Source organism: Pipistrellus hanaki (assembly GCF_964339955.1).
Source record: "Pipistrellus hanaki genome assembly, chromosome: 2".
NCBI classification, from domain to species: Eukaryota; Metazoa; Chordata; class Mammalia; order Chiroptera; family Vespertilionidae; genus Pipistrellus; species Pipistrellus hanaki.
In genome coordinates, this window is record NC_140504.1 from 180044658 (window position 1) to 180071545 (window position 26888).

A 26888-nucleotide genomic window follows, 5' to 3' on the forward strand; every position below is an offset into this window, starting at 1 on the left:
CAGGCTTCTGACCTCCTGGTGAGGAAGCTGGCGGGACTGTACATATACCTAGCCTTGAGTCGGGCCATGACCCTGAGCCATGGATAACTAATTGGAACTGGAGACTCCTACCTTCATGACTTCTAGCGTCTTAATACCTAGAGACTCACACACACCCTCTTCCCTGCCCAAATGAAGTCCTGTAAGTGCCAACCACTCACCTTTGGCCACTGTTGCCACATCTCTCAATGCTGTCCCCTCCCCAGATCAGTTTCCAAACCCTACCACGCTACTCAGTTCTCCAAAGCAGCAGCCACAGCCACTCTAACGCCACACACGAGACCAGGGACAGGCAGCACGGTTGAATGGCCTTTATTTCTATTTGGAGCCACCAGCTTGATGGGCCCCAGCCTGCCCATACCCCCTGCATGGTTTCCTCGCCAACCGTTTGAGATTCTTCCTGGCAATGCGTTGCTCGCGGTAGATTTTCAGTTCCTCGTAGTACTTAGCTCTCAGAATAGCGGCTCTCTCTTCGTACAGCTGCTTCTCCATGTCCGGTTTCGCAGCCCACAGCTTCCCTGAGGCCTTAGCCACCTGCACGACGGACCAGGTGGGATTCTCCCTCTTCAGCTGGGCGTAGTGGTCTTGGCAGAAGAGTAGGAAGGATGATGGAGGCCGCCTGGGTGCGAGTGGGTCCCGCTTTCTCCGCTTTTTCTTCTTGCCAACGTAATTCATCATCTCTTCCTGGTATCGGGCTTTGTCGAGCTTGGCCAGGGCTTCGTACTTGGACTTTTCGTGCTTGGAGATGGACTTCCATTTTTCCGAGCACTTTCTAGAGAACTCTTTAAAGCCAAGGAAGGTATTTGGCTGCTGCTCCTTAAACTTGTTTCTGTAATTCAGTAAGAAGTGGATGTAAGAAGAGACATTAACCTTGGGCCTTAGCTGGATTTCTTTTGCCATGTTCATCAGATCATGTTTTTCTGGATTCAGTAACTTGGACAGCAGAGACTTTTGTCCCCACACTCCAGGAGCAATCTAGAAGGTGCTCTGCTTATGGTGAATTGTCCTCTCTGTAAGAGCTGCAGTCAGGGGCCGGCCTTTTCAGTGGTAGGGGCATTATTAGGTCATAGGAGGAGCTTGTGACGTCATCCACAAGCTGGCCACTCTTGGCATTTGCATAGAGGGACTGTCATTGGTTGGCTACGCGATGGTCAATTTTTCTTGCTTCTCATGAAACCTAACGGTTTTTCTGGAGAAAGCTATGGAGTAGCTCCTTCCCCCAGAATATGTCTCCCTGGCTTCCTGGAGGCAGCAGCTTTGCTCAGCTCCGGTTCCTCAGACGCAGCAACCAACCATAGGATTCTGCCTTCCTCGCCCTAATGTTGACGAGATGCCATGTCATCCCTTCCAAAGTCAGGCTGGAAGTAAGGGACACGGGGAGGTGGATGGCCCCAGGGCTGTGGTGATAAAATGGGAAGTCTTTCTGTTTGCCTGGAACAGTGGCAGCTCACACCGCACAGAGTTTAGTAGTAACTCTAAAAATAATCAGGAGTCACAGCCCTGACTCGCTTCCTGTCAGGACAGAGTTGTCTGATTTAAAACCTGAGCACTTGGGTTGTAAGTCTAAATTCTTCTTCCTCTGAAGATTTTTGAGGGAGGGGGGAGGAGAGAAGAGAGGAGAACCTTGGCATTTTGCTAATTGCATTTGAGATCTAATCCTTGGACTCAGGGTTCCCCACTTCTTGGGGTTAGAAGACCCAGGTCTAACAGCTACATTCAAATAAGTTGGTCTCTGGCCTTTTGTAAAAGCACTCGCAAATATCCCACCAGACTGCCAACTGGAAGAAAAAGAGAAGTTCAGGTGTCATTGATTGACCTTTAGTCACCAAGGGGTACTTGCTTGTATGATAATGGAATTAATATGACTCGAAAATCGAGCCTCATTAACATAAAAATTAACCTGTTTAAGGTAAAACAGCCCGGAGTAGGTGGGAGTGTGGATTTGGGCTCATTTACCCCACTCAGGCCTTGCTTCCTCCCATTGATAGAAAACTAACTGCTCCTGTGAGGGCTAAGGGTCCAGAGAAACTTGCCTAAAACTAGACTGCATTTAGGATTTTTGCCAAGTCCATTCCCAGGGCTCCAAGATTTACTTCATTTTCCATCTTGTGTGAAAGAAGGATGGAAACCGATGAGAGACCCAGTCTTGAATTCTAGCCCAGCTCTGCCAAGGGCCACCTAAGCCAGCCCCTTTTCTCGCTGTGAGCCTATGATTTCTCATCTATAAAATCAGTGTGGTGGCCGAGACCGGTTTGGTTCAATGGATAGAGCGTCGGCTTGGGGACTGAAGGGTCCCGGGTTCGATTCAGTCAAGGGCATGTACCTTGGTTGCGGGCATATCCCCAGTAGGGGATGTGCAAGAGGCAGGTGATCGATGACTCTCTCTCATCGATGTTTCTAACTCTCTATCTCTCTCCCTTCCTCTCTGTACAAAATCAATAAAATATTTTTTAAAAAATAAATAAATAAAAATAAAATCAGTGTGGTGGACTGGCCAGAACGGGCCCTCCAGCTGACATGCTATAGTTCTGTGGCTGGATTTGGGGGCCTCTGAGATACCAGATGCCAGCTGAGGATGTCTGGGCTAGGGTAGGGGAGAGAGGGGCTGGTCCTGAGAACGATTACTCTGAGGACATTTGTCAACCCAATTAGCTTTTCCACTCCAGTTTTTTCTCCCAAGAAACCAGAGGTTGGCTCACCTGTATGGTAGACTCGAGCTGGGCTTCAGAGATGAATGGGACACAACTTCTTCCTGAGGAAAAAGGGTGGGCTGTGAGGAAGAAGGCGGGGGGGGGGGGGGGGGGGTTAACCGTCCTGCGTACTAATAGACTCTGCCAGACTTACAGAACAACCTGCAGCTTATCTGGGCCTCTCTTCTGGGCCTCTATTTATGACCTTCACCCTCTCACAAAGTTAAGATCCAGGAAGATGAAACCAATGATAACCATTTAGCCCACCAGATCTAGGAAGAAAACATATAAAAGCATAGAAGCTATGGCAGTTCTTGGTTGGTCGGGTCACATCCCTAACATGGAGGGATGAAGCAGGGGTCGAGGGTCCTTTGTCTAAAGCTTCCAGAAGGTAACGCCCCCTGCTTTTTAAAGCAGTGCTGTGTGTGCTGGTGTCTGAGGTCTGCCCCTCCAGAGCCCCTTACTTACCTCTGAACTCTGCTCTCTGACCCATATGGACCACATAAATGAATCCTGTGTCCTCTGACTTCCATTTGTTTGGCCAGTGGAGACCCCAACAGGAGATGGAGGGAGGAGGTGAGGTCAAGGCATTCACTCTCCTGGCTCCCTCCTGGGGGCTCAGGTGGAGCTGGCTCTCAGTCCCTGGACCGAACACCTCTCCTTAAAGCGTCCTCTCTACATGACTGACCCCTTCCAGGTTTAGGAGCTGCCCCTCTCCTTGCCCCCGCCTGCCGAGGTGGTAGGATCTCTGCTTTAACTAGCCTCGGAGGACTGGCTGTCCCTTGTGTCTTTCCCACACCTTGCTCTTTCCTTTGTGAACAGCCTCTTTATTAAACACACTAATTAAACATCTAATTTGAGTGGCCATCTGTTTCTGCTGGGGCCCTGATCAGTGCCATCCACTATGAACAGCCGTGAGGTGGATAAAGTGTGGACATCAATCCAGGTAGGAGGGTATTGAGCTTCTGGAAACCCAAGAACAGAGCAGTCACATTGTCTGGCATGGTCTGCATGGGCAGGAGTGCCTGCCAGGACAGTGGCAGGACAAGACCACCAGGCCCAGGAAGCAGCGTCTCATATCCTTGTATCGCGAGATGACATCTAGGCAGGGCCAGGCAGTAAATAGTTTAGGTTTTACAGGCCACACAGTTTCCATTGCAAGTTCTCAACTCTGCCATTATAGCTCAAAAATAGCTATAGATAATATGTAATGAATGAGGGCAGCCGTGTCCCAATAAAACTTTGCAAAAACAGCTGCCATCCACATCCATTTTACATCATGACCCATTTATTTATGCACATGCATACCTCATAATAATAATATTTACATAATGCCTAATTTGTGTCATCTTCTGTTCTAAGCACTTTGCCTATATCAGTTCATTTAGTCCTCATAAGAGCCCTGTGTAATGGGATGGGGTGCTATTTTTTTCTTCTTAAAGATACATGTCTCTAAGCACAAACCTGACAGAAACAAAAGTTTTTCGAAACCTCCATTTTCTATTCTATTCTGTTATAATCTTCCTCTATTTTATTTTGTTATTTAAAATACGACCCACAGACTGGTCTCATGACTCCTCAATTAGTTTGAAAAAATTCTGTCTTAGGCAAACTTGGAGGGAGCTCCCCTGTACTTGGTGATAAAATGAAATGAAAATCAGAACGTGACCTTTGGAGCCAGAGAAACATAAGTTCAGATTCTAGCTTTACCACTTACCAGGCTGAGTAATTCTGGGCAAGTCCAGCTCATTACATCCTTCTCTGGGCAAGGCTTTGAAGTGATGATAAAAGCAGGGATTAACTCACTGAAATAATAGACGCCCCTGACACTCCCAGTCTCCTGCAGTGTGGGCTGGATTAGGGACCTGCTTCTAATAAATGGAATATGGAAAAAGATCCTATCTTTACAATGGAGGTGAACATCAAGCCATGTTGATATCACAGCCGCCCTTTCTGTGATGTCATTAACAAGGGCAGCTCCCCTCTCTGTGATTCCCCCTTCAAATCCATAAACCCTGGTCTAATTATGAGAAAATATTAGACAAACCAAAGTTATGAACATTCTAGAAAATACTTGACCAATATTCTCCAAAAGCGTCATGGTCTTGAGAAAACAATAAAAGCATGAGAAATGGGAATTAAGGAGACTCAGGAGATGTGATTACTGAATGCACTGAGAAATGCTGGACTGGGTCGTGGAACAAAAGAGGGAAGTAATGGACAAGCTGGACAGATCTGGATAAAGTGTCCAAATGGAGCTGATGGTTCTGTAGCAATGTTGATTTCTTAGTTTTGATACACGAACCATGGTTATATAAGTTGCTAATATTAAGGAAAGCTGCTTGAAGGAAATTTCTGTACTAATTTTGCAACTCAGTTCTCATTTCAAAATATGAAGTTTTGGGTGTTTGTTTGTTTGTTTGTTTTGTTGTGTTTTTTTTTGTTTTGTTTTGTTTTGTTTTATCTCCCCAGCCCTGGTCAGTGTGGCTAAGTTGGTTGGAGCATCATCTTGTATACATCAAAAGGTTGCAGGTTCGACTCCCAGTCAGGACACATAACTGGATTGAGGATTTAATTCAGGGTCAGGGTGTGTATGAGAAGCAACCAATCAATGTTTCTCTATCACATCAATGTCTCTCTCTCTTTCTCTTGAAAATCAATAAAAACATCCTCAGTGAGGACTTTAAAAACAAAACAGACAAACAAAAAAAAACATTTCCCCATCTGAAAGTACTGTGCACCTAGGGTAAGACAGTCTGCTCTGGACCCTTCGCTTTCAGGACACACAGGGCAGATTTTAAACTCGATCACAGTAACCTACACTCTGGGCAGATCTTTGTTGCAGTGTTTCTCAAATATGGGGGCATGCTGGAAGCACCTGAGAAGCTTTAAAAAATCCCAGTGCTCAGGCCACAGCAACAACAAGAGCAAAAGGACCAGGCACAGACAGGAATGGAATAAATGGTTTGATGCTTCCTCCACCCCCTCCTGCAGCTCCTCCACCTGTGGGCTGGGAATCAGTGGCTGTGTGGGCCCTCCGAACAAGGTACCTGTGGCCGGAAGAATGACTCCACCAAGACCCCAACGTCTGTGAACGTTAACTTGCACAGCAAAAGGAACTCTGCAGACGGGTTATGTTAAGGATTTTGAGATGGGAGATTATCCTAGGTTATCCAGGTGGGCTTGATGTCATTTCCTGGGTCCCTGTCAGAGGAAGCAGGAGTGTCAGCGTTAGGGATGGAGATGTGATGACAGTTGCAGAGGGACGGAGTCTAAAAGAGATTTAAGGTGTTGCCCTGCTGGCTTTGAAGATGAAAAGACCACAAGCCAAGAAACAAGGCTGCTCAGACGCTGGGAAAGGCAAGCAAATGGATTTTTCCCTACAGCTCCCAGAGGGCTCTGCGGCCCTGCCGACACTTTGACCGTGGCCCAGTGATACCCATTTTGGACTTCTGAGCCCCAGAATTGTAAGATAACAAATCTTGTGTTGTTTCAAGCCACGAAGTTTGTAGTAATTTATTAAAGCGGCCATGGAAAGCAAACACAGTATTTTTCTCGTCTAACTGGTGGTCTGTAACTTTTCCTGTGCTATCTTCAACCCTGTTTGTGTTAATAGAGATGAAATATTTACACCCATGTTTATTGGATTAGTTAAGGGGCAGGGAGCATGATCTATTCAATGTCACACACTCTTCTTCACTCACTGGCTAACCCATTATGTCACCAATTCACTCATTTGCTTACCAATTAATTAATTCACTCACTTATTTATCATTCATTTACACACACACACACACACACACACACACCCCTCAATAAATAGCTGTGACTTCCTAAAGCAGTGTGGCTGATTTATGGTGACCTGTGAGGAGCAGGCTCTAAGGGTTGGACAGGTCTTAGAAAGGAAGGTGGTACTAGAGAGAGGAATCTGAAATTTCCTAGAAGCCAAACTGGTGAGGAAGACAGGGTCAAAAATAGTACACTTAGGCTTCCTTGGTTCTGACCTCATGCCAGGCACTGTCACTCAATCAGATGTGACCGTGCCATTTGAATAAAAATGATGATGATGCTTTAAGTTTATCACTTTGGAAGCCTAAACAGAGAGGTTAAGCGGAGACAGGCCTTCACGTTCAGGTTGGTTTGACTCCTGAGGCCATGAGGTCAGCCTCGCCTGGGAGTCTAGAGACTGCCTTGGCTGGGGTCAGGGAAAGGGGGAAGCCGAGAAGCATCAAGGCCAAGTCTGGCAGGAAGAAGTCAGGCAGGAGGATGTTGTGTCTGAATCTCCAGACTTCAGGGATTCAGACGAGACTTTCTCATCTGGGCTGATGCTCATTCCAGATGGATCTGGTCAGGCGATCCCGGTAGACAGAATGCCTGGAGTCCAGCAGGTAGATTGACCTGGACAGCCCATTGCACCACAGCAGCCTCTGTGGAGGTGTACATGGAGCCTGCATCCACTCCTAAGGACAGATGCTGACCAGAGCTGGCGGAGGTGCCAGCACCTAGACCCACGGACTAGCGGACAGCTGGACAGGAAAGGGGATCGGCATGGTGGGCCAGGCATGTCTGCTTTCCTCTGGCAGGATGCAGCAAAAAGGGAGGAGATCTAGACCAAGACCAGCAAAAGGGAGAAGACCCCATAGTGAGCCCTGCCTGCTTCCCAGTGGCCTTGACAAAGCCACTCCCTTGCATCACAGAGTCCAAACCCCTGCTTCTCTGAGCCATAGTGGGTGTCTTTGATTTTTGTCTGCTTAGGACCCCTCCCATCTCTTGGGCATATTTCTTCTTTTGAAGAACTGTCCCCAAACCAGTCCTAGGGTTCCAGTAGATGCCATGGCACATCTCCCAACCAGATTAAGCAAAGGCCTCGTGTGACCCTTTTTGAGTTGGAACCAAAGAAAGAAGTCCTCTTCTTTCAGGGAATGGAGGAAGAGAGTGACTCATGGAGCTCCTAAGGGTGGGCATAGCTCCAGCCTTGAGCAGCCAGCATTTGCAGTGGAGAGAAGGGAGCCAGCAGACAGAGCACAAGAGAGATGGGGTGCTGAGAAGGCAGCCTATGGCAGCCACATCCCTGGGTCTAGTCATCCCAGCCACCGCCCTGCTCTTCCTATGGGCTGGCCACAGCAGCCAATAATTTCTCTTCAATTCCAGACTGATTGGATCAGGATTTCGGCCAGGATTTCTGTCAGAGCTGCCAGCCTCAGGCGGAGCTGGCTGGCTGCTTTCTGGAGGGAGAGAGGGAGCATGAATGATGCTCAAACTCACAATGGCAGTCAAGTGGCAAGCAAAGGCTGGCATGGGAGGCTCCTAAATAAGTTATGTCTAAGCATTTCCTCTGGGTGAGAAGTAGTATCCAAATGTAATCCCAGAGGCCTCTGCGGGGCATACACTGTCACCCTCCTAGGAAGTGGGAAGGTTCCTTCTCTGAATCATTCTGACAGTGAACAGGCAGAAGATGGCCAGCTGAGTAAGCAGGAGCTGGTGGAGACCAGGCCAGAGCTACACAAGGGAGAAAGGGAAGGTGGCTCCCAAGGGTATCGGCCACTCTGGGTGCCACAGAGTGCCCTGTCCTTTCACCCTTGCTCTGTTCTGTCACTAGAGGGGATACAATTGTCCTTACTTCTGCTCTGGAGCACCAGTTACCAACCAGTGGTCCACAGACCACTGGTGGTCTGTGAGGTCCAAAGGTTGGCAACCACTGCTCTGGAGAATAGGGTTTACGGCCGATGAGATGGTATCGTCTTTCTTCTCAGACCTAAGCAAGGGAGGAAAAGAGTTCACATCTGTGAGGTGCCCACTGTGTGTCTGGCACAGTCCTGGACACGCTATATCCACCGGCATGGTGGTTCTGCACAGTGAGGAAACTGAGACTCAGGAGCTATGGCACAGGCCCCCCTTAACACAGCTGGTAAACAGTGGAACCCAGGTTCAAATGCAGGACTGTCAGATTCCAGAGGCCCAGCCCTTGACCCTTGATCTTCTTAAACCTGTTGCTTCTGAGTAGGGGAACATGAAAGGTAATGAACCAGACAGGTGACCTTTCTTCCTTGGCAGAAACTGAGCCAGGAAAGGGAAGGGCCATGTGAAGTGTAGCTTGACTTGGTCTCCAGGCTCCTGAGGCCTGCACCCGTTCCTGGGCCATGCCTGATAGAGGTAATGTCCCAGGGCCAACTACCTTTCCGTGTCCCAGGGCCAACCAAAAAGAGGGCCAAGCCTCCCTCCTTCCCTTTCTCCCTTGACCTAATGTCTCTGGGCATGGGGACCATTAGGTCGCCAGGCTGGATCTCAGGTCTAATCTGTAGTAACAGAGATCAGGTGCAGGGAATGGGCAGCTGAGGTCTCAGCAGCTGGTCGGGGCTGAGATTGCCCTTAGATTCTGTCCCAGATTGGAGAGGACCTAGAGGAGGATGAATGTACAAGGCACAGGACAGTATATAAGAATGAAGGAGAAGTAGAAGAAATGATGTTGGGACTCCGTGTTTGCAGATCTCGTGCAGGCACAGTCCCAGTGGCTGATTGGCCCTGGGTCACATGCTCACCCTACCCCCACCCCCCAGTGCCATTAGCTCTGCCCTTAGGGTTTTAGGAGCTGTGGGTTGAGGCAGAGGGAGACTGATCTTCTAAGGCAGTGGTTCTCAACCTTTCTAATGCCGAAACCTTTTAATACAGTTCCTCATGTTGTGGTGACTCCAACCATAAAATTATTTTTGTTGCTACTTCATAGCTGTAATTTTGCTACTGTTATAAATCGTAATATAAATATCTGTGTTTTCTGATGGTCTTAGGCAACACACAGATTGAGAACTGCTAGCAGAGTTGCCTAAGACCATCGGAAAAACACATATTTACATTATGATTCATAACTAGCAAAATTACAGTTATGAAGCAGCAATTAAAATAATTTTATGGCCAAAACCGGTTTGGCTCAGTGGATAGAGCATCGGCCTGCGGACTGAAGGGTCCCGGGTTCGATTCCGGTCAAGAGCATGTACCTTGGTTGCGGGCACATCCCCTCTCTCATCGATGTTTCTAACTCTATCCCTCTCTCTTCCTCTCTGTAAAAAATCAATAAAATAATAAAATTAAATATAATAATAATAATAATAATAATTTTATGGTTGGGGGTCACCACAATATGAACTGTATTAAAGGGTCACGGCATTAGAAAGATTGAGAACCACTGTTCTAAGGCTTCGAGCACAAAGAATGGAAGTACCCGATTGAGACCTGGAGACAGAAAAGGAAAGAGTTGGCTGAGTTGTAGGAGAAGTCGTAGGAGATCCACCTGGCACCAGACCCAACCCATTCTGTTCACTTCAGCATCATGGACACAGCCTCTCACAAAGTCAGGTAATGCCTTACCCAGCAGCCCCACTGGTGAGCTGCTGAGCTGGAAATGGAAGGAACTGACACCCCAAGCCACTCCCAGACCTTCTCAATGTGACATCTCCAGGACATCAGTAATGGCATCCTCATCCCTCCTGACAGCAAACACAGCCAGGATAGGATCCCTGTCCCTCAGCTCTCCCAGGCTCACACGCATGCCTCCAGGGTGCAGTGCATCAAAGGGAACCGCATTTACCTGATGGAGTTAGTTGGCTGATGTAGTTAGTTGGTGTGGGTTCCCTGGAGCTGACAATTAGCTGCACAGGGAAGAGCCCTGATAATTTGTTGAGTTTATTGAGTTGCTGCTGGGGAAGAAGAAACATTTGCTCACATTTATTACCAAACTCCACTGGCGCTATATTGGGGATATGTCAACATGAGAAGGGTCTCCCCAAAAGATACTAGCAGCTGCTACGTGAATGAGGAGCACAGCCAGGGCTGAGGAACCAAGGGATTGGGACCAAGGGATGTCTTCCTGGGAAACCCAGAGGAAACCCAGCATAACCTTCAAGGCCCTACCTGCTGCCTCCAGGCTCACCTGACCCCGGCTTTGCCCTATATATGCCATCTGCTTCCACCAGCAAGATCGCATTCATGTGTTCATTCATTCAAGGGTTCCTCCTTCTAGTGAGTGATATTTACTGTGCCTTTTCTTTGTATCATGCACTCTGCAAGGTACTAAGGAAAGAACTGAACAAGAAAGAAACAGCTCCTATCTTCAGGGAATTCACAATTTGGTGGGTGAGGCAGACCCCTGAATGACTCTGTTGAGCCAAGCACTATGGTAGGGAAAGGGCAAGGAGTCCAGAGGTATGTGGAAGAAGCCAACTTCTTGGAGCCATTGGCTGAAAGGTGACCCTTGAAGGATAAGCAGGAAATAGCTAGAAAAGGTGTGGGTGTGGATCAAAGTGAGCAGGGAGTATTTGGCAAGGAGGTGAATTCTTGATCACTGGAGGTATTGAAAACAGATCACTTTCGACCTTTTGCCAAGAAAGCTGTATTTAGGATTCATACATAGCTGGGCATTAGACCTAGGAGACTTCTGAAGCCTTTCTCAAAAAGATTTTAAGGCTAGCTGGTTTCCTCTCTCCTGATCACAAATTAGGAAAAGTGCCCCACTATTGAAAACAAGAGAATGCCATTTGTTCCTTCATCCGTTCGTTTGTTTGTTCGTTCGTTCATTCATTCATTCATTCATTCATTCATTCATTCTTTCAAATGCATGTGTATGCTTAACTATCTCCACCAAAGCAGCTGCCTGGAGTAACTGGCCCTCCCACTGGCCTCAATAGATCTTCCTGACCAGTGCCTGTGGTGCTGTCAGCCCAGCTGCCTGCAGGCCGTCTCCCACCCCCACTGCCAATGCCTCTGCACTCCCTGCTCCCACCAGCTGAGTCTTGCTCTTTCTGAGAATCAGATGGGTTTGTTGCCAACTCTCTCGTGCCAGTCATACTTGTTATTGTAATTATGTGATTTAAATTAAACATCACATAAACTGATGAAATATGAGTGTGAAAGGAAATATAGTTGCATCTATGGAAACTAAATTGAATGCTTTGGAATGGCTCCATGAAGGGAAAGCTCTGGAATGAATTGCTTCCTAAATGTTAGGTGTGTGTGAGCGAGGCAGCTGTACCCACGGAGTCAGTTCCATTGGGACAGAGACCAGGTCTGTCTTGTTCACCACCACGTCCCCAGTGCCTGGCACAACATAGGTGTTCAATAAGTGTCTGACTGGACGAGCTGTAGCAAAATTGGAAATGATGAATGCTACATTATGGGAGTAGTTTATGCAAGATAGGCAATGCAGAGAATTAAGTTAAAGGAAAGGCCTTGGTCCTGCATTAAGTGGATTGGCAAGTAAAATGTACGTTCAAGTATTTTATATCATGACATGTTTAAGCTATGTGTGCATTCTTTTATTATTCACTACATAGAAAAATGTTTGTTTGTTTTTTACCAACCAACTATATCAGCAGAAAGGCCTCTATGGTAAGTGTCAATAAAATCTTTTTATAAATGGCAAGATAAATATTTTGGCTTTGTAGGTTATATTTTCTGTCACAACTACTTAACTCTGACATTGTAGCATGAAAGCAGATAGTATGTAAATAGATGAGTATGGTTGTGATCCAATAAAACTTTATTTAAAACAGCCAGCATGCTGTAGTTGGCCAACTCCTGTTCTGTGGAAGTGATTTGTCCGGTGTGTCAGGAACTGTGTTGTGTTGGTGAATATACCAAGAGAAAGAAGATCTGTCCCTGCTCTTTGGGAGTTTACCTTCTAGACAAGAGAGATGGACAAGTCAAAAGATGATCATGATTTGATGGGCCCAGTACAATTGCAGGGGCTTGTGCATGGTGCAAAGGGGACACTGGAGGGAACTGCCCCTCTGGTGGGGACAGGGGAAGGGAAAGGTGGGGGACAGGAGGCACTTCCTTAGGTTCATGGATGAGTGATTACTCCCCCCCCCCCCCCGGGTAGTCAGGTGAGACAACAAGAAGGGCATTCCAGGTATACAGAGAATAGCATATGCAAAGGCATGGAGACACGAAAGTAGCTAGAGTCGAAGAGGGTGTCCTTGGAGAAGGAAGGCATGAAAAAGTTTGGACTTAATCCTGGAGCCAGTGGCTCTTCACCAGGACATTTCTAGAAGGATTTTCAGCTGCATCCTGCTGTCCTTTTCATCCCCCAGAGAGGAGCACAGGTGGGAAGGAAAGGGAGCTTGAGAGTGGGGATAGGGTGGTGAATACTTGCTGTATTTCATGTTCTTCCCAGCCAGCCTTGGAAATGGAGAGCTGTTTATGGTTGGCCCTGGGACACAGAGATGCTTCAGCTCTGAATCAGATCCAAGCAATGCACATAAATTAGTAAAGACATAAAACCCACGGGGGTGTTCTAGGACAGTAGTCACCAACAGGTGGTCCTTGAGGTCCTAAAGGTTGGTGGCCGCTGTTTTAAGAGCACAGAAGCCAAACGCTATATTCACTGAGATTGGGGGCTGCAGAGAGAAAGGGACATGGCAGTTAAATCCTGTAGGTTATAGGCCTAGCAGGGACTCCCCATATCTAGGGAGTCGCACCCAGTGGCACATACAGTGCCTTGAGTACGAGTATGCTTGGCGAATCTGTGAATGAACAAATGTTCTCCCGAGAATGTCAGTTTTCAGGGATGAGATTTACACCAAGATCTCCTGACACTGCTCCCCCTCGGTCCCTTGCAGAGTCACTGTCATCTTGGGAAGGAGGCTCTCAACACCCCAACATGCTGACTGTAGGGGAAGCTTCTTAAGAAGAAATGCTTCCCACGAAGTCTGCTCTGAGCTCTCTTATCACCAAGAGAAGAGCTTGGAGCTTTCTGCAGAGGAACTCAAAGCCACTTTTCCCATAATCAGCTACATGCATTAAAGGGAGTGATTTTTTTTTTAATTCTCCCAAGCCAGATTCCATTAATGAAGCCCCATTTAACGGAAGTCAATTTACCAAAAAGGAAAAAAAATGGAGTGTAATTGCTTAAATACATTTTATGTTGTAGCGCAATAGCAATTTCCTGGGTGAACTTGGAATTCCCCAGGCCCCCCATAGTGAAATTAATGTGGACAGAAAGGTTTGAAAGGGAGGATCTCTCTTTGTGTTTCTCTCCTTTAATTATGGTTCTAAGGGAGGAGCAAAATTAAAGAGGATGCTGGAGGGAGGGGAACAACAGGAACAGAATGGAATTCACCCTAAACTATCCCACTGCCTTCCTTCATGCCTGCATGTTATGTCTGAGTGCATAAGCTCTGAGTGTGATGGCCTGGGTTTGAATCCCACCTCTGCTAGTTAGTAACTGTGCGATCTTAAGCAACTTATCTAACTTCTCTGTGCAGCCAGGTGGTACAGTGGAAAATGGCATATAAAGCAAGTGCAAAAGCAGAAAAGCATAGCCAAAACTGGTTTGGCTCAGTGGCTAGAGCGTCGGTCCGCGGACTGAAGGGTCCCAGGTTCGATTCCTGTCAAGGGCATGTACATTGGTTGAGGGCACATCCCTGGTAGGGGGTGTGCAGGAGGCAGCTGGTCAATGTTTCTCTCTCATCGATGTTTCTAGCTCTCTATCCCTCTCCCTTCCTCTCTGTAAAAATTCAATAAAATATTTAAAAAAAAAAAAAAAAAAGCAGAAAAGCACAAAAAAAAAACAGTCTGTGTGCTTCAGTTCACATTAGTTCTTCTATTGTGCTGGAGAATGTGTGTGTGTGTGTGTGTGTGTGTGTGTGTGTGTACATTCAGGGAGGGCAGGCAGGTGGGAGTCAGACCAGGAAGGCTTTACTAATAAAGTGACATTTGATCAAAGGCTCAAAGGAAGTGAGGGAGTGAGCCAGGTGGAGGTCTGAGAGAAGAGCCAGGTAGCAGACCGAGGGAATGACAAGTGCAAAGGCCCTGAGGTCAGAATCAGGCCTGGCCAGTTTTGAACAGCAAGGAGATCGTGTAGCTGGTCATAAAGAATAAAAGGATGAAGAGAGGGGGAGACAGGAGAGGGAAGGCACATGTCATTTTTAAGGCCTCAGGCCATAGTGAGGTATTTTACTCTGAGGATTGGAAATTCAGAGTAAAATTTTAGTTTGTTTTTACTTAGCTCTGTTAATGTACATAAACTAAAATTACCCATTTTCATTGTACAGTTCTCAGAGATTTGTCAAATGTGTGCATCCCATAAATTGCTGATTCAGTCTTCTGCTTCATTTAGTCTGCTGTTGATTCCTCTTAGTGTATTTTTCATTTCTGAATGGTTCTTTTTTATGGTTTCTATGTCCTTTTTAATGTTTATTATGTCTTTGTTTAAGTTCTCACTGAGATTATCTATTCTTCCCCTAAGCTCTTTGAGCATCCTCATAACCATTGTTATAAACTCTGCCTCTGGTATCTTGGTTGCTTCCATTTCATTTAATTCTTTTCGGGGAGATTTCTCTTGTTTTATTTGGGGCATATTTCTTTGTCTCTGTGTATTAGGCAGATCTGCTATGACTCCCAAACTTGTTATAATGGCTTTATGATGTAGGTTTCTTATTGGGTTCAGAAGCACAACTTTCAGATCACCTGGGCTTGGTGCTCCAGGAATGTTTCTTGTGGGTAATGTGCACCCTCCTATTATAGTTGAATCTAGAATGTTGTTGGCCCCTTTGTGGGTGGAGTTTACCCTCGGGTTGGCTGGCTATAAGGATAAACCTTGATCACCCATGTATGAGTCTCTGTGCAAGGCTGCCCCAAAGTGGTATTGTCTCCATCAGGGTCTGTGGTGCTGCCACAATCCCCTTTAGAGTGTGCTGCTTGTGTGGCTAGTTGGGTCAAGCTCTGGTGCAGTCTGAAGACCACCACTGATTGTATTGGTTCTCGGTCCACTTGGGCAGGGTTCTGGTACAGGTTGCTGTCATAAATCGTGTGTAACCAGCTTTGGGCTACTGGTCTAGAACTACCACACTATTCACTGTTTGTGGCTGCATCTGCTGGGCCTGGGTGTGCATGGGAGGGGCCAAGCTGAGTATAAGGGTCAGTTTCCTCCAGCTTATAGCTGGGGCAGATGGGAGGCTACCTGGTCTTCCTGGAGTCTGCTGAAGAAACACTGTAGACTGGGCCCAGGCTGGCCATGTTCACAGGAAGGGGGCAAGCACTTACTGAGTTTCCTCTAAAAGCTTCTCCAGAGATAGGACACACCAAAGATCCCCGCTGGGTACAGCCAGCGTACCCTCTGCAGGACTCAAGCACTCAGTCTGGTGTCGCTAGTAGTTGGGGGACTTAGTAGTGCACTCTCCAAGCAGGTACTGGAACAATAGGAGTGCTTGACCTGGGAAGATGTCTGGTCTTTAGCAGACGCTCTTCTCTCCCACGCAGACTGAATCCCCACTGATTTTCACCACCAGATGCACTGTGGGCTCCTCCATGAGCTCCTCTGTAGGCTCCTCCATCTCTGCTACTCTGAGTTGGGGATCCCTGCATAGGTTTGAGCGCCCATTTTCCTGATAGGAGGGAGTTTTGCAGCTGAGATATTCCTCTGGTTTCTCAGCCTCTCCACCTGTGTGTGTGTGTGGGGGGGGGGGGGGGGGAGAAGGGGGATGCAGAGGGGGGTGGGGAGGCAGCATTTTCTGCATCTCCACCCTCTTACCAGCCTCTATGTGGCTTCTTCTGCAAATCCTTGATTATAGTAATTCAGTTCACCTAGCCTTCAGTTGGCTATTCAGGTTGATTGCTTTATAATTTAGCCATAAATCTGGTTTGGCACCAGTTGGGAGGAGGTGAGGGTAGCTTCCACCTACTCTGTAGCCACCTTGTCATGTGTACATTGCACTTAACTGCCACCTTGTTCAGGATAGAGAACATTTCCACTGCCCGGAAGGTCCCTTGTACTCTCCCAGGCAATGCCACCTGTAACACCCCAGCTCTGGCCACCACAGTCTGCTTCATCTCACTGTAGGTTGGGTCTTTCCCAGAGGTGGATGTAAATGGCATTGCACAGCATATACTCTTTTATCACTCAGCATACTGCTCTTGAGAGTCATCCCTGTTGTTCCATGAGTCAGTACTTTTTACTGGAGGTTTTGAATAAAGCATGACACCATCTCCACAGCAGAGTTTGTTGTTAATCCTCACCCGAGGATATTTTTTCCATTGACTTTTAGAGAGAGGGGGAAGGAGATATTTACATTACATTTATATCCAAGGAGGTCGGAGCAGATTAGGACCCTCAAGGTTAAGCCTTGCGAATTAACAACAGGATTCATAAGGTGGGAGGTGACCCTTCGGGCTTTGCCAGGTTGTACCATTAGGGGTTAAAGCAGATCCTGGGGCTGGCTTCTGGCTACAGTCTGGATCATTGCTCCCATCCTGCTCTTAGGACCCCAAACCCCCCCCCCCCCCCCAATTCCATTTTGCAATAAACAGCTTTTGGTTTTGAATTATTCAGATAATCTCTCCCTCTTTTTACTTCCTTTATGTAAATAGCCTCTAAGCTTTGTCATTGAGATAGAATTGAATTTGGCCTGGGGAAGAAAAAAAAACAACCCACAGTACTGCTTGTGGCTCCTTAGAAAACTTAAATGACTTGGCCTGTAATAAAGTACTTTAAATGGGATCTGGTGAAATACAGTAATTGGTTTCTATAATAGCTCTTACCATAACAATATGGGTTATACTCCTGGAGTTTAGTGTATGTCAGCGTTTTCATTATAGTAAAAACTCAGTGATGCAGGGTGTTGAGCTCCTGGGTTAGTTCTTTTGTTTAGTACCTATTAATGGAGACCTACCGGGCTGGATCCCTTCTGTTTGCTCCTCCAGATCCTCTCCCCTCCCTTATGCTTCCAGTCCGGTACCTAGGAAGGCTTAGCTACCAGTATGCTCCCTTGCCCTCTGGCTTCCAGTTGGGCAAGATCAACAGAAGCATCAGCAGGAGGTTGGAGGAAAGGAGGGAGGAGAGTGAGTTCCAGGTATTCATTCCTTGCTCCCTACTGGTGCGATTTGCACAAACCGGCTGCAGTCTGGGCTGAAGATCTGAGTTCATGCAGCCCTCTCCTTCTGGGATAACCATTTGCTCTGGAAAGTGGTTTCCCCTTTGTGAAGAATCCATTAAACTCCTGGGATTCTTCTCATATGACCTTGCCAACTATTTTCTGCTAGAATCCTGACACACCCACTTGGTACCAACCATTCTGCTAGGTGCTTGGTACAAAGAGGACGAATAAAAATGATGTGGAAGAAAATAGCAGCTCCCACTTACCAAGAGCTCTCTGTTTGCCATGGACCAAGCTAAGGTCTTTCTGTGTATTATCTCATTTAATCCTGCGAGCTCTTGAGGGAGGGGTTATTACTATTCTCATTTTATAGAGAACATCACAGAGAGCTTAAGTAACTTTCATAAGATCACACAGCTGATCCCGCCAGAGCCCACCCCTCTTTGCCACTGTTATGCCCAAGTGTCATCAACCCCAAAGACTACCAGGGAGCCGAATCCGATGCAATTGCAGAAAGCCTGTATTTATTTCGGACTAGTCCGAGACCAGTCTCACCTACACCAAGGAGGGCATGGGCGAGAAAGAGGAAGAACTTAACATATCAATGGGTTTTATAGGGAGGGTGGTGCCGCTACCTTGGCTGACCTGATTGGTTGGGTTAGGCCTAGGGTCCAGTTACCTGGAGCTGGACCCGCCCCACCCTGCCCTCGTACCCCGCCCTGCCCTCTCACCACAAAGCTACACTGCTGTCTTTGAGGAGTTATCTGAGGGAGACACATACCTAAAATAAATTGTAGTAATTTGAATAAAACACTGTGGCATCACAGAGGAGGGGCAAGGAAAAGTATATTGACTGAGCTAATACGTGTCAGGTCCTTTCTGAGAATAAGAATAAGAACACCAGCCCCCTAAGAGTTTGTGGGAATAAATGAGAGACCTTGTGGGTAAAGGACCTAGCCCAGGTCCTGACACGTATTTGCTCAGTCAGTGTGGGATATCCTGGTGTCCCTCCCACTGAACTGGACCGGCTAGAACCCCGAGGAAGCTAACTTAAGAGGGGAAGGGTGAGCCAGCAGGGACAGGGAGAGGAACCAGAGGAGACGCAGGGCCTAGTTAATGACCCCAAAACGAGTTCTCACACCTTTGAAGGGCCACACTGTCTATAGTGGTGGCCCCAGTCCTTTATCCTGACCCCTTGCAGGTCCCGGAGGGCTTGTCAGGGGAAGTTGAACCTCTACCCGGGAATGGGCACTAGCCACTGCTGGGGAGGGGGACACTGGACTCTACATGGGCTGACCTTGCACTGGAGGGTCTGGGTCTCTCCTGGGGTAATGTGGACATCTGCAGGGGGTACTGTGCTGAGGGAGCTTGACTTCTTTCCTAGAGGGCAGGTTAGAACTCTGCTGGGGAGCTGATCTCTGCTCCAGACCTGAAGGACCCGCCCCCTCCTCGGAAGTCTCAGGAAACTGGGCAGTGAGAAGGCCCCTGGAGGAGCCCCCTCCAGCAGCTCAGGCCCCAGCTACTGGAGGCAGCTGGGCCGGCACAGCCCTTCCTTCTTGCTCCAAGGTTAAGTGAAGGCCCCAGCAGGCCTGGGAAGTGGGGAAACTCCTGGATACCCAATGCCCTCTCCCAACCAGCTGTGGTCCCTGACCTTGCCACCTTCCTGTCCCCACAGGTTCACCGGAGCCAGCCTCCCAGCCCCTGTCATCAGCAGCAAGAACTGGCTGCGGCTGCACTTCACCTCTGACGGCAACCATCGGCAGCGCGGCTTCAGCGCCCAGTACCAAGGTAGGCAGGCCGGGGCGGCCACCCTTCCTCAGTGGGCAGCAGACGTGATACCTGGGACAAGCTCATCCTGTCCCACACTGGGTCTGGTGTGTAATGTGGCTTCAGGGCATACTCACCTCTGTTCTTTTTTTTTTTCTTTTCAATCCTCACCCGAGAATATGCTTATTGATTTTAGTGTGGAGTAAGGGGCAGGGTGGGCAGGGGGTGAAAGAGAAACATTGATGTGCGAGAGAACACCGATCGGTTGTCTCCCACACGTGCCCAACCAAGAATCAAGCCTTTCAGTCTATAGGATGACACTCCAACCACCTGAGCCACCGGGCCAGGGCTGAGGTCCTGTTCTTATTGGCAGACACAGAGCTCTGCCTAACTGCATCTCTGCACCTGCCTCTGCAGTCTGGGGCCCGAGGCAGTGACATTTCTCAGATGTGTAGGCCAGGCGGTCCCGCTGCAGGCCAGGCTACTCATAACACTCAATATTGTGCTGGACACTGGATCAGCATCATCATATTTAATTCCCGTCATCGCCCTGGGAGCAGTGATGAGGAGTAAATGTCACCATCCCCATTTTATGGACAAGGAAACGGAGCACAGAGAAATTAAGCTGGTTTCCAAGGCCATCTCAACTGCCTTTTAAATCTACAGTTCGCCCTCTTAGCCTGTCCCAGTGTGAAGTGAGAGAACAGCCACATTTCAGCCCTCTCTCATTTAATGCAGAGCACAATGCCTTTCCAATGTAGGCAACATAACGTAGGGAGCACTGTCGCTTCGAGGCTTACATCTCTGAAGAGGTGTCAGTGGCAAGAGATCAGATCAGGAGTGGCAGGTGGAAAGTGCAGGGAGCACATTTCTACTCCAGAAAAGAAATCATGGAGAATTTCTAACCCCGAGAGCCACCTACAGAGAGGAGTGGGCAAACCCCAAAGCAGGGAGCTCTCTAGGACCAAGGAGATGCCAACTCCCGGGGACATATGGGAGGACATTCCTTTTCAACCTTGAGTTTATTCGCAAAGCACACAATTTACAGAGCTAAACACCAGTGGTTTGCTACATAACTTGCTCATTAAGCCTTTAACTGTTACCAATTACAAATTGATGTTGGTTCTAATTGATTCCATAATGAACTTGGATTGTGCACCTATTAAGGATCCAGCCCTTAGGAGGCTCGGGGGAGTACAAAGAGGAGTGGGCTTGCATTGTGAGTGAGTGAGTGAGTGAGTGAGTGAGTGAGTGAATGACTGAGAGAATCCGTGAGGAACTGAGTGAGGGAGGGACTGAGAGATGAGGGACTGAGGCACTGGGTGATGAGGGTCTAAGTATGAGGGACTGAGGAAGGGAGTGGGCACACAATGACCATGCAGGGGGCCGGAGGGAAGAGTGAAAGTGAACTATAACCACTGCCCTGTGCTGAGGGGAGACATTGATTCTGAGTGGAGATCTGGGCAGCTGTCCCTTCCAGCCCCGCACAGCACAGCACCCCGCCCACCCCAGAGGCAGCGTCGGCAGAGTGGAGCCCCCGCCGGAGCCAGGCTTTCTGGCTGGAAACTGGGATAAAAGCAGCACCGCAGGCAGAAGCGTTCCCTTCAGAAGTGAACCTCTGATGAACGGCCTCGTTGCCGCAGCCGTGGGTAGAAGGACATCTTTGAAATATTTACAAAATCAACAAGAAACTCCCCGAGAGGCGTCCTGGGGACATTTTCCACGAATGAGGCTGGGCCTCTGCGGGCGTGAGGCGCCGGTCTGGACCTTCCCATGGGTTTCCCAAAATAGACAAGCAGAGATGGATGTTGTCATTTCATCGGATTAACTAGGCTAGGTGCTGGCTGTTTCTCATATTTTCATTTACTCAGGGTCCATTTGTCTTGGTCATCAGTTAAGGTTTGATGCCGGGCAATGGGCAGTGAGAACCCAAACCAGACGGCTAAAAGGTCAGGAGCACTGAGAGGTTGCAGGCCTACTGTACACCAGGCCCTGTGTTAGGCACTGGGTGTGCATTGCCCTTTTTGAGCTCCCCACGACACATGTTTTTAATTCCCATTTTTCAGCCAATGAAGCTGAGGCTCAGAGAGGTTATGTAACCAGCCCAACACACACACACACACACACACACACACACACACACACACACACACACACGTCACAGCCTGTAAGTGGCGAAGCTGGACTTCGCAGGCCTGTGTAAGTTTTTTGCAAAATCATAGGACCTTCTCTTACGGCGCTTTGGATGTCTTGCCTTTCTGTTTGACTGGTAGCTTTTAAACTTTTTTTTGTTAATCTCACTCCACTGTAAAGAAAAAAAAATTTCCATCACAACCCAGTACACACATATATCCGTAGAACTAAAAGGAAAATGTCACTAAGTGGTATTTACCCTGACTCAATGCGAGGCACCCTGAAAATGTCTTTTCCAATTTTTAATGTTAGTTGCAACCTCTAAAAGTATTTCACAAGTCTGTAGCAGGGAGCAACCTGAAATCTGAAAAACTGTTTCACTTATGAGCCTCTTAGAAGTAGGCCCTGTCCTGCCCTCGCTCTGTCTCCCTCAACAGCCTGGGACAGGTTTGCACATTTGAGTGTGTCAGTGTTTGTAAAGGGCTTTCTGCTAGTTTCAGGCTCATGGCATTTATTGCTTCATTCCATCCCCACAGCAGCTGTGTGAAGTAGGGACCGTCATCAGCACCATTGTAGAGGTGAGGGGTGAGAGGTGCAGAGAGGGAGCGTGGCTGGCTCGAGGTCTCATCACTGGTGTGTGGGAGCAGTGACTTGGACCCGGCCAGCTCTGTTCCCCGGGATCCAGCATGCTCACATACAGAGGTGTGTGCTGATGGCGGGAATAAATGATTCTCTCCAGGACCTTCTTTTTATAACGTTTTCCAGGGTGGGTGTACGTAGTGAAAGGGTATACACTAATCACTTAGTAATTCCATCAGTGACTCCACCACACAGGATTTCCCAGCCTCAACACCATTGACACGTGGCCTGGAGAATTCTGTCGAGGGTGATGGTCGGTGCACTGTGGGATGCTGAGCAGCACCCCAGGCCTCTACCCACCAGATGCCTGATGCCAGCGGCACCCCACTACATGTACACACAATGTCTGCAGACATTGCCAAATGTCTCCTGTGTGCAGGGTTACTCCTGGTTGAGAACCACTGCTTTAAAGGAATAAAAAACTACTAAAGACCAATTTGTGGTTTCCTGCTTGCAGACTCAGTCCAAAAGAGTGGCAAAGACAGGGCTCAGTCAGGGGGCTCGCAGGAGACAGAAGGCATACTGCCCGGCTTAACTGAAAGCTTAGTGAAGGGGCCAGTGGCAGAGGTAAGGGGGGCTTAAAGGAATCCAGGGGTGATGAAGCCCATAGAAACTAAATAACAGAGACACCCTTAGGCTAGGGAAAGGGTCAGGGAGGAAGTAGTGAGCACTGAAGCCATTAAAAAGGGGCTGCAGAACTCAGGAGCCTGACCACTGCCAACCCACAGTGCAGGAGGGCGCCCCAGGAATCAATAACCAGTGCAGGAGGGGGGAGCCCCATGAATTAGTAACCAGACCTCTCGCTCCTCCCTCCCTCATGCCTGCTGTGCCTCCAACCTGCCAATCCAATCCAACGGGAAGCCAAGAGCAAGGGCCCAGATTCCCTGCCCTAGTCTGCTCTGTGCCCGGGAGTCTGCCCTGCCTCACCAGTGGGCTCCAGTCCACGGAGGTCAGCCTCTGGGAACCTGAGCAGGACAGGGACATCTGAGAGTGGACCTGAGGAGTCACCAGCGCAGGACCCATTTCACCTGTGCTCAGCCTCATGGCATCCGAGTCTCAGTGATGTCTGGCATCCCTTCCGAGCTAATAATTAGCAACTCATAATTATATTGGTGCATATATCACCCCAAAGAAAACAAACAATGAATAAAATTCATCAATAACCTACAACATAGCATTCCATTCCTGTCTCAGCCCAGTCAGAATTTGGGGTTGTTTGTGGCCAGACACAATTTTAATGCATGTGGTGTTCAGATGATCTGAGTTCTAGTCTGGCTGTCAGAGGTGGGCAATGGTATGTAATTTAACAAGCATTGTCTGTGTGGCACTACCACATGACAGTATAGAAAGATGAGTGCAGGCAGACCACTATCTGGTCTCAAGAACAGGTGGGTAGAGAGAAGAGCAGACACAAGTCTATAAGTTCTGTAGAGCATGTTAAGAGGTATAATGGTGACCCTTAAATGCCAATACTACAGATAAAAGAGCAATTAGTTTTGTGGGAGACACCTAAGAAAAGCCACACACACGAAAAAAAGAACCCACAAAATAGTGGCAATGACTTCACCATGGGCCTCAAAAAGATGCCAGATGGACAATAGAAAGAGGCATTCCAGATAGCGCCAAAGCATGAAGGCATGAAAGTGTGCACTCTGCAGAACCACAAATATTCATGTGTCTCTAGAGCAGAGACGGGCAAACCGTAGCCCGCAGGCCAGATGCAGCTCTCTGCCTGTCTTCCTAAGAATAAGTTTTGCATGTTTAAACAGTAAAAAAAAAAAAAAAAAAATCAAAAGAAGATGATTTCATGACATATGAAAATGGTATAAAATGTAAATATCATGACCATAAATGCGGGTTTATGGGAGCACGGCTTCGCTCTCCGATTTATGAATTGTGTATGGCTGCTATAGCACTGCCTGGACAGAGCTGAGCAGTTTGCAGCTGAGACGGATGGCCCACCGCCTAACATATCTACTCCCAGACCTTTTACAGAAAACATTTACTGAGTCAGAACAAAGCCCACAGTCTAGAGTGAAGGCGAGCAGCGAGGGGCAGCGAGGCCTGAGGCCGGAAGGTCAGGTAGGGCTCACGTTGTGAAAAGCTGCAATAAAGTTGGGCTTGATCCCATGGGTGATGTGGGGTGATCAGAAGTTTAAACTGGAGGGGAGGTTGGATCACATTTTCATTTTCCAAAGCTCTTTGATTGCTGTGGAATAAAAATGTGGGGGAGAGTGGCAGTGAGGAGCCTTTGAGAATTAGAAGATGATGAGGACCAGGGTTTAGGTGGAGGTGGAGGGGAAGAGACAAACCGGACGAGATCTTCCCATGGTGCACCACACTGGACTCATGACTAGCTAGATTTGGGAATGAGAGGTGATGGGGGAAGGAGATGGAGGAGTCAGGGATGAACCTTAAGTTTCTGGCTTGAAAAAGTGAGCAAAAACTGATTATATTAATCAGGATGGTCTTGGGCAGAGGCAGATGGGGGATGGAAATGTTTTTGGAGGCAAAGGGACACATTGATCCTTGGGTAGTATTGGGATATCAGGGGTTGGGGGACTATCTAGCAGGTAGTTGGCTATTCTTCCAATCTGTAACTCAAAGAAGGATATAGGTTAAAAATAGAGCTGTGAAAGGTTCAAAGCAAAATAGAGGTTGGGGCCACTGTCCTCTCTTAGAGTGGGAGTCCTCCCCATGTATATCACATCAGAGGAGCCCAAAAGAGTGGGTTTTCAAAGTGGGTTCCTTGGAGGCCAAAGAGTTCTCCCAGCAGCTGTTCTGATAGGGGCTGAGTGGATGGGACTCCAGGTTTCCACTCCAACTTCAACCAGAGCAGTTCCTCTTCATGTATTTTGTGTAGTAAGAATTTATCCAAGAGTATTAAAATGATGGGTCCTGTACTTAAACTTGGGAATCCCAGGACTTGAAGGACCACAAGGTTCTTCCAGTTCTGGAAGACCCCTGGGGTTGTGTAACTGATCCCTCTGCCTCCAAAAACATTTCCAGTTTTTCTCAATGTTCATTATTTTCTTGGTTTTTTCAAGGCTTCAAGGAATCAGAGTGAGAAGAACCTTTCTTAAATACCCCCCCGTGGTTAATGATTGCAACTAGTAAGGGACCCCTCACTGTCACCCTCCTCACCTGTAAAGAGGGAATAATATTAACCCCATGGGGCTATTGGAAATTAAGAGATCCTGGTGAAGTATCTGGGATGTGGTAGATAGATGCTCAGGAAATGGGACCCTGAAGCTTCAGACCCACCAGTTACCTTGACTGTCTGTGCAGTAAGAGCGAGCTGGTGGCTCCGGCTCCTCCTTGGAGGTGTTCCCTTTGCCTGCCACTCTGACCTGATGATCATCATCAGGTGCCCGTCCCTCCCTTCAGCAAAGTCCCAGCCTGGCCCCGCTGTCCCTTTCACTGCCTCTCTTGTCAGTTCACTGCTGGTGACAAGGAGATGGAAGATGTTCTACAGAGAAACTATTGGCTCCTCGGCTTTCTAGAAGTCCTGTAAACTCAGTTGTCTGCAGAGTAAACTTTTCCATTCGGAAACAGTTTGCACTTGCTGAGCTGCTTGGGGCTGTTTATAGTAAGGAGCTGAAGCTTGTTTTTCACTTGAACCTGTCCAGTTCTTGCTCGTGACTGATCTTCAGTCTGGACCTGAGCGGAAAGCGCCTCGGACATCCCGTGGTCCATGTCCTGACTCTTTTGTCCTCTTCTGTTAGCCTGCTGAGTTGCCAAACTCTAGCCAGCCTCATTTCCAGGTTCAGGGTCTCCAAGGACCTTTGCACAAATAACTGAGTTGTCACTACCTGGCTCAGGAGCCCACCAAGAAGGCTCCTGATTTCAGTCAAGAGTGAGCCTGAACAAAAAAGTGAGGAGCATGAACACAAAATGGGGCACTCCTCACCCCACCAGGGAGAAGAACCCATTCTTTTCTCCAGGAAATGAATTCCACACACATATTTTTCTAAAAGTTGACCATTCACCCACTTGGTTGCCAGACCATTATCAGAAACCTTCTCTGTGATTGGCTATGTGTCAGTCGCAGGATACAGACATAAGAGCTCATGGGACAAATTGGCAGGAGAACCAGAGAGGACACTGCGGTGCATGGAGGCTTTCAATGGTCGAAATACAGTCCTGAGAGAACATCGACTTCTCCCTTAACCTTTGAGTGAGGCCTTGACCAACAAGAGGCAGCCAAGAGGGAAGGGACGTTTCAGGAGAGAGAACAGCATTGCAAAGGCAAACTGAAACCAATAACCGATGGCCACAGTGATTGCCCGAAACATCTTTCCTCCGGTCCTTTTCTCCGGCTGACTTCTCAGATGGAGTTTGTGAAGATCATTGCACAGTCCGTTAATAACAAAGCACTATTCTAGAAATTATAACAGTCCTCACCTACACTGCCCCTCATCTCCCATGCCAGGGTCCTTCTCTTCTTTAGGAATTCTGGTAGCCAGAAGCTCTGCTGTGGTTAACCAAGAAGTCACACCAGCAGCATCCAGCAGAGCACCTCTTGCTACCTAAGCTGGGTTGATTTCCTTCTTCCGCCCTATTCAAAGTGACAAATCACCAGCCTTGTGCATAATCTGCTTCTGAGGGACTTTGCATATATTTAACTGTCAATAATCCTTCAACACCTATATTCTTAGCAGTGGTATTGCCAGGATTTGGAGTGATTGTTTCATGATTTCCATACAAAGGTTCAGCTTTTATTAGGGCAGTGAATTCAGGGCTGGAGTGCACTAAA

General features: G+C 47.9%; 2 protein-coding genes across 10 annotated transcripts in view; one reads left to right on the plus strand and one right to left on the minus strand.

Annotated features, from left to right (window-relative positions):
- CSMD2 (CUB and Sushi multiple domains 2) overlaps window positions 1-26888 on the plus strand; it is a 541275-nt gene that overhangs the window by 245857 nt on the left and 268530 nt on the right. For 8 of the 9 annotated variants that reach the window (XM_084873018.1, XM_084873017.1, XM_084873019.1 and 5 more), the window contains exon 6: window positions 19269-19381. The exons of the other annotated variant lie outside the window; for it this stretch is intronic. In XM_084873018.1, the coding sequence (XP_084729144.1) occupies window positions 19269-19381 (113 nt within the window). The remainder of the gene's footprint in view (window positions 1-19268; window positions 19382-26888) is intronic. 9 annotated transcript variants of the gene reach the window in all.
- Window positions 358-945, minus strand: HMGB4 (high mobility group box 4; the record flags this gene model as incomplete). The annotated part of the gene is made up of 1 exon (XM_084873817.1): window positions 358-945. One exon carries the CDS (start codon window positions 943-945, stop codon window positions 358-360), a length of 588 nt encoding a protein of 195 aa, XP_084729943.1.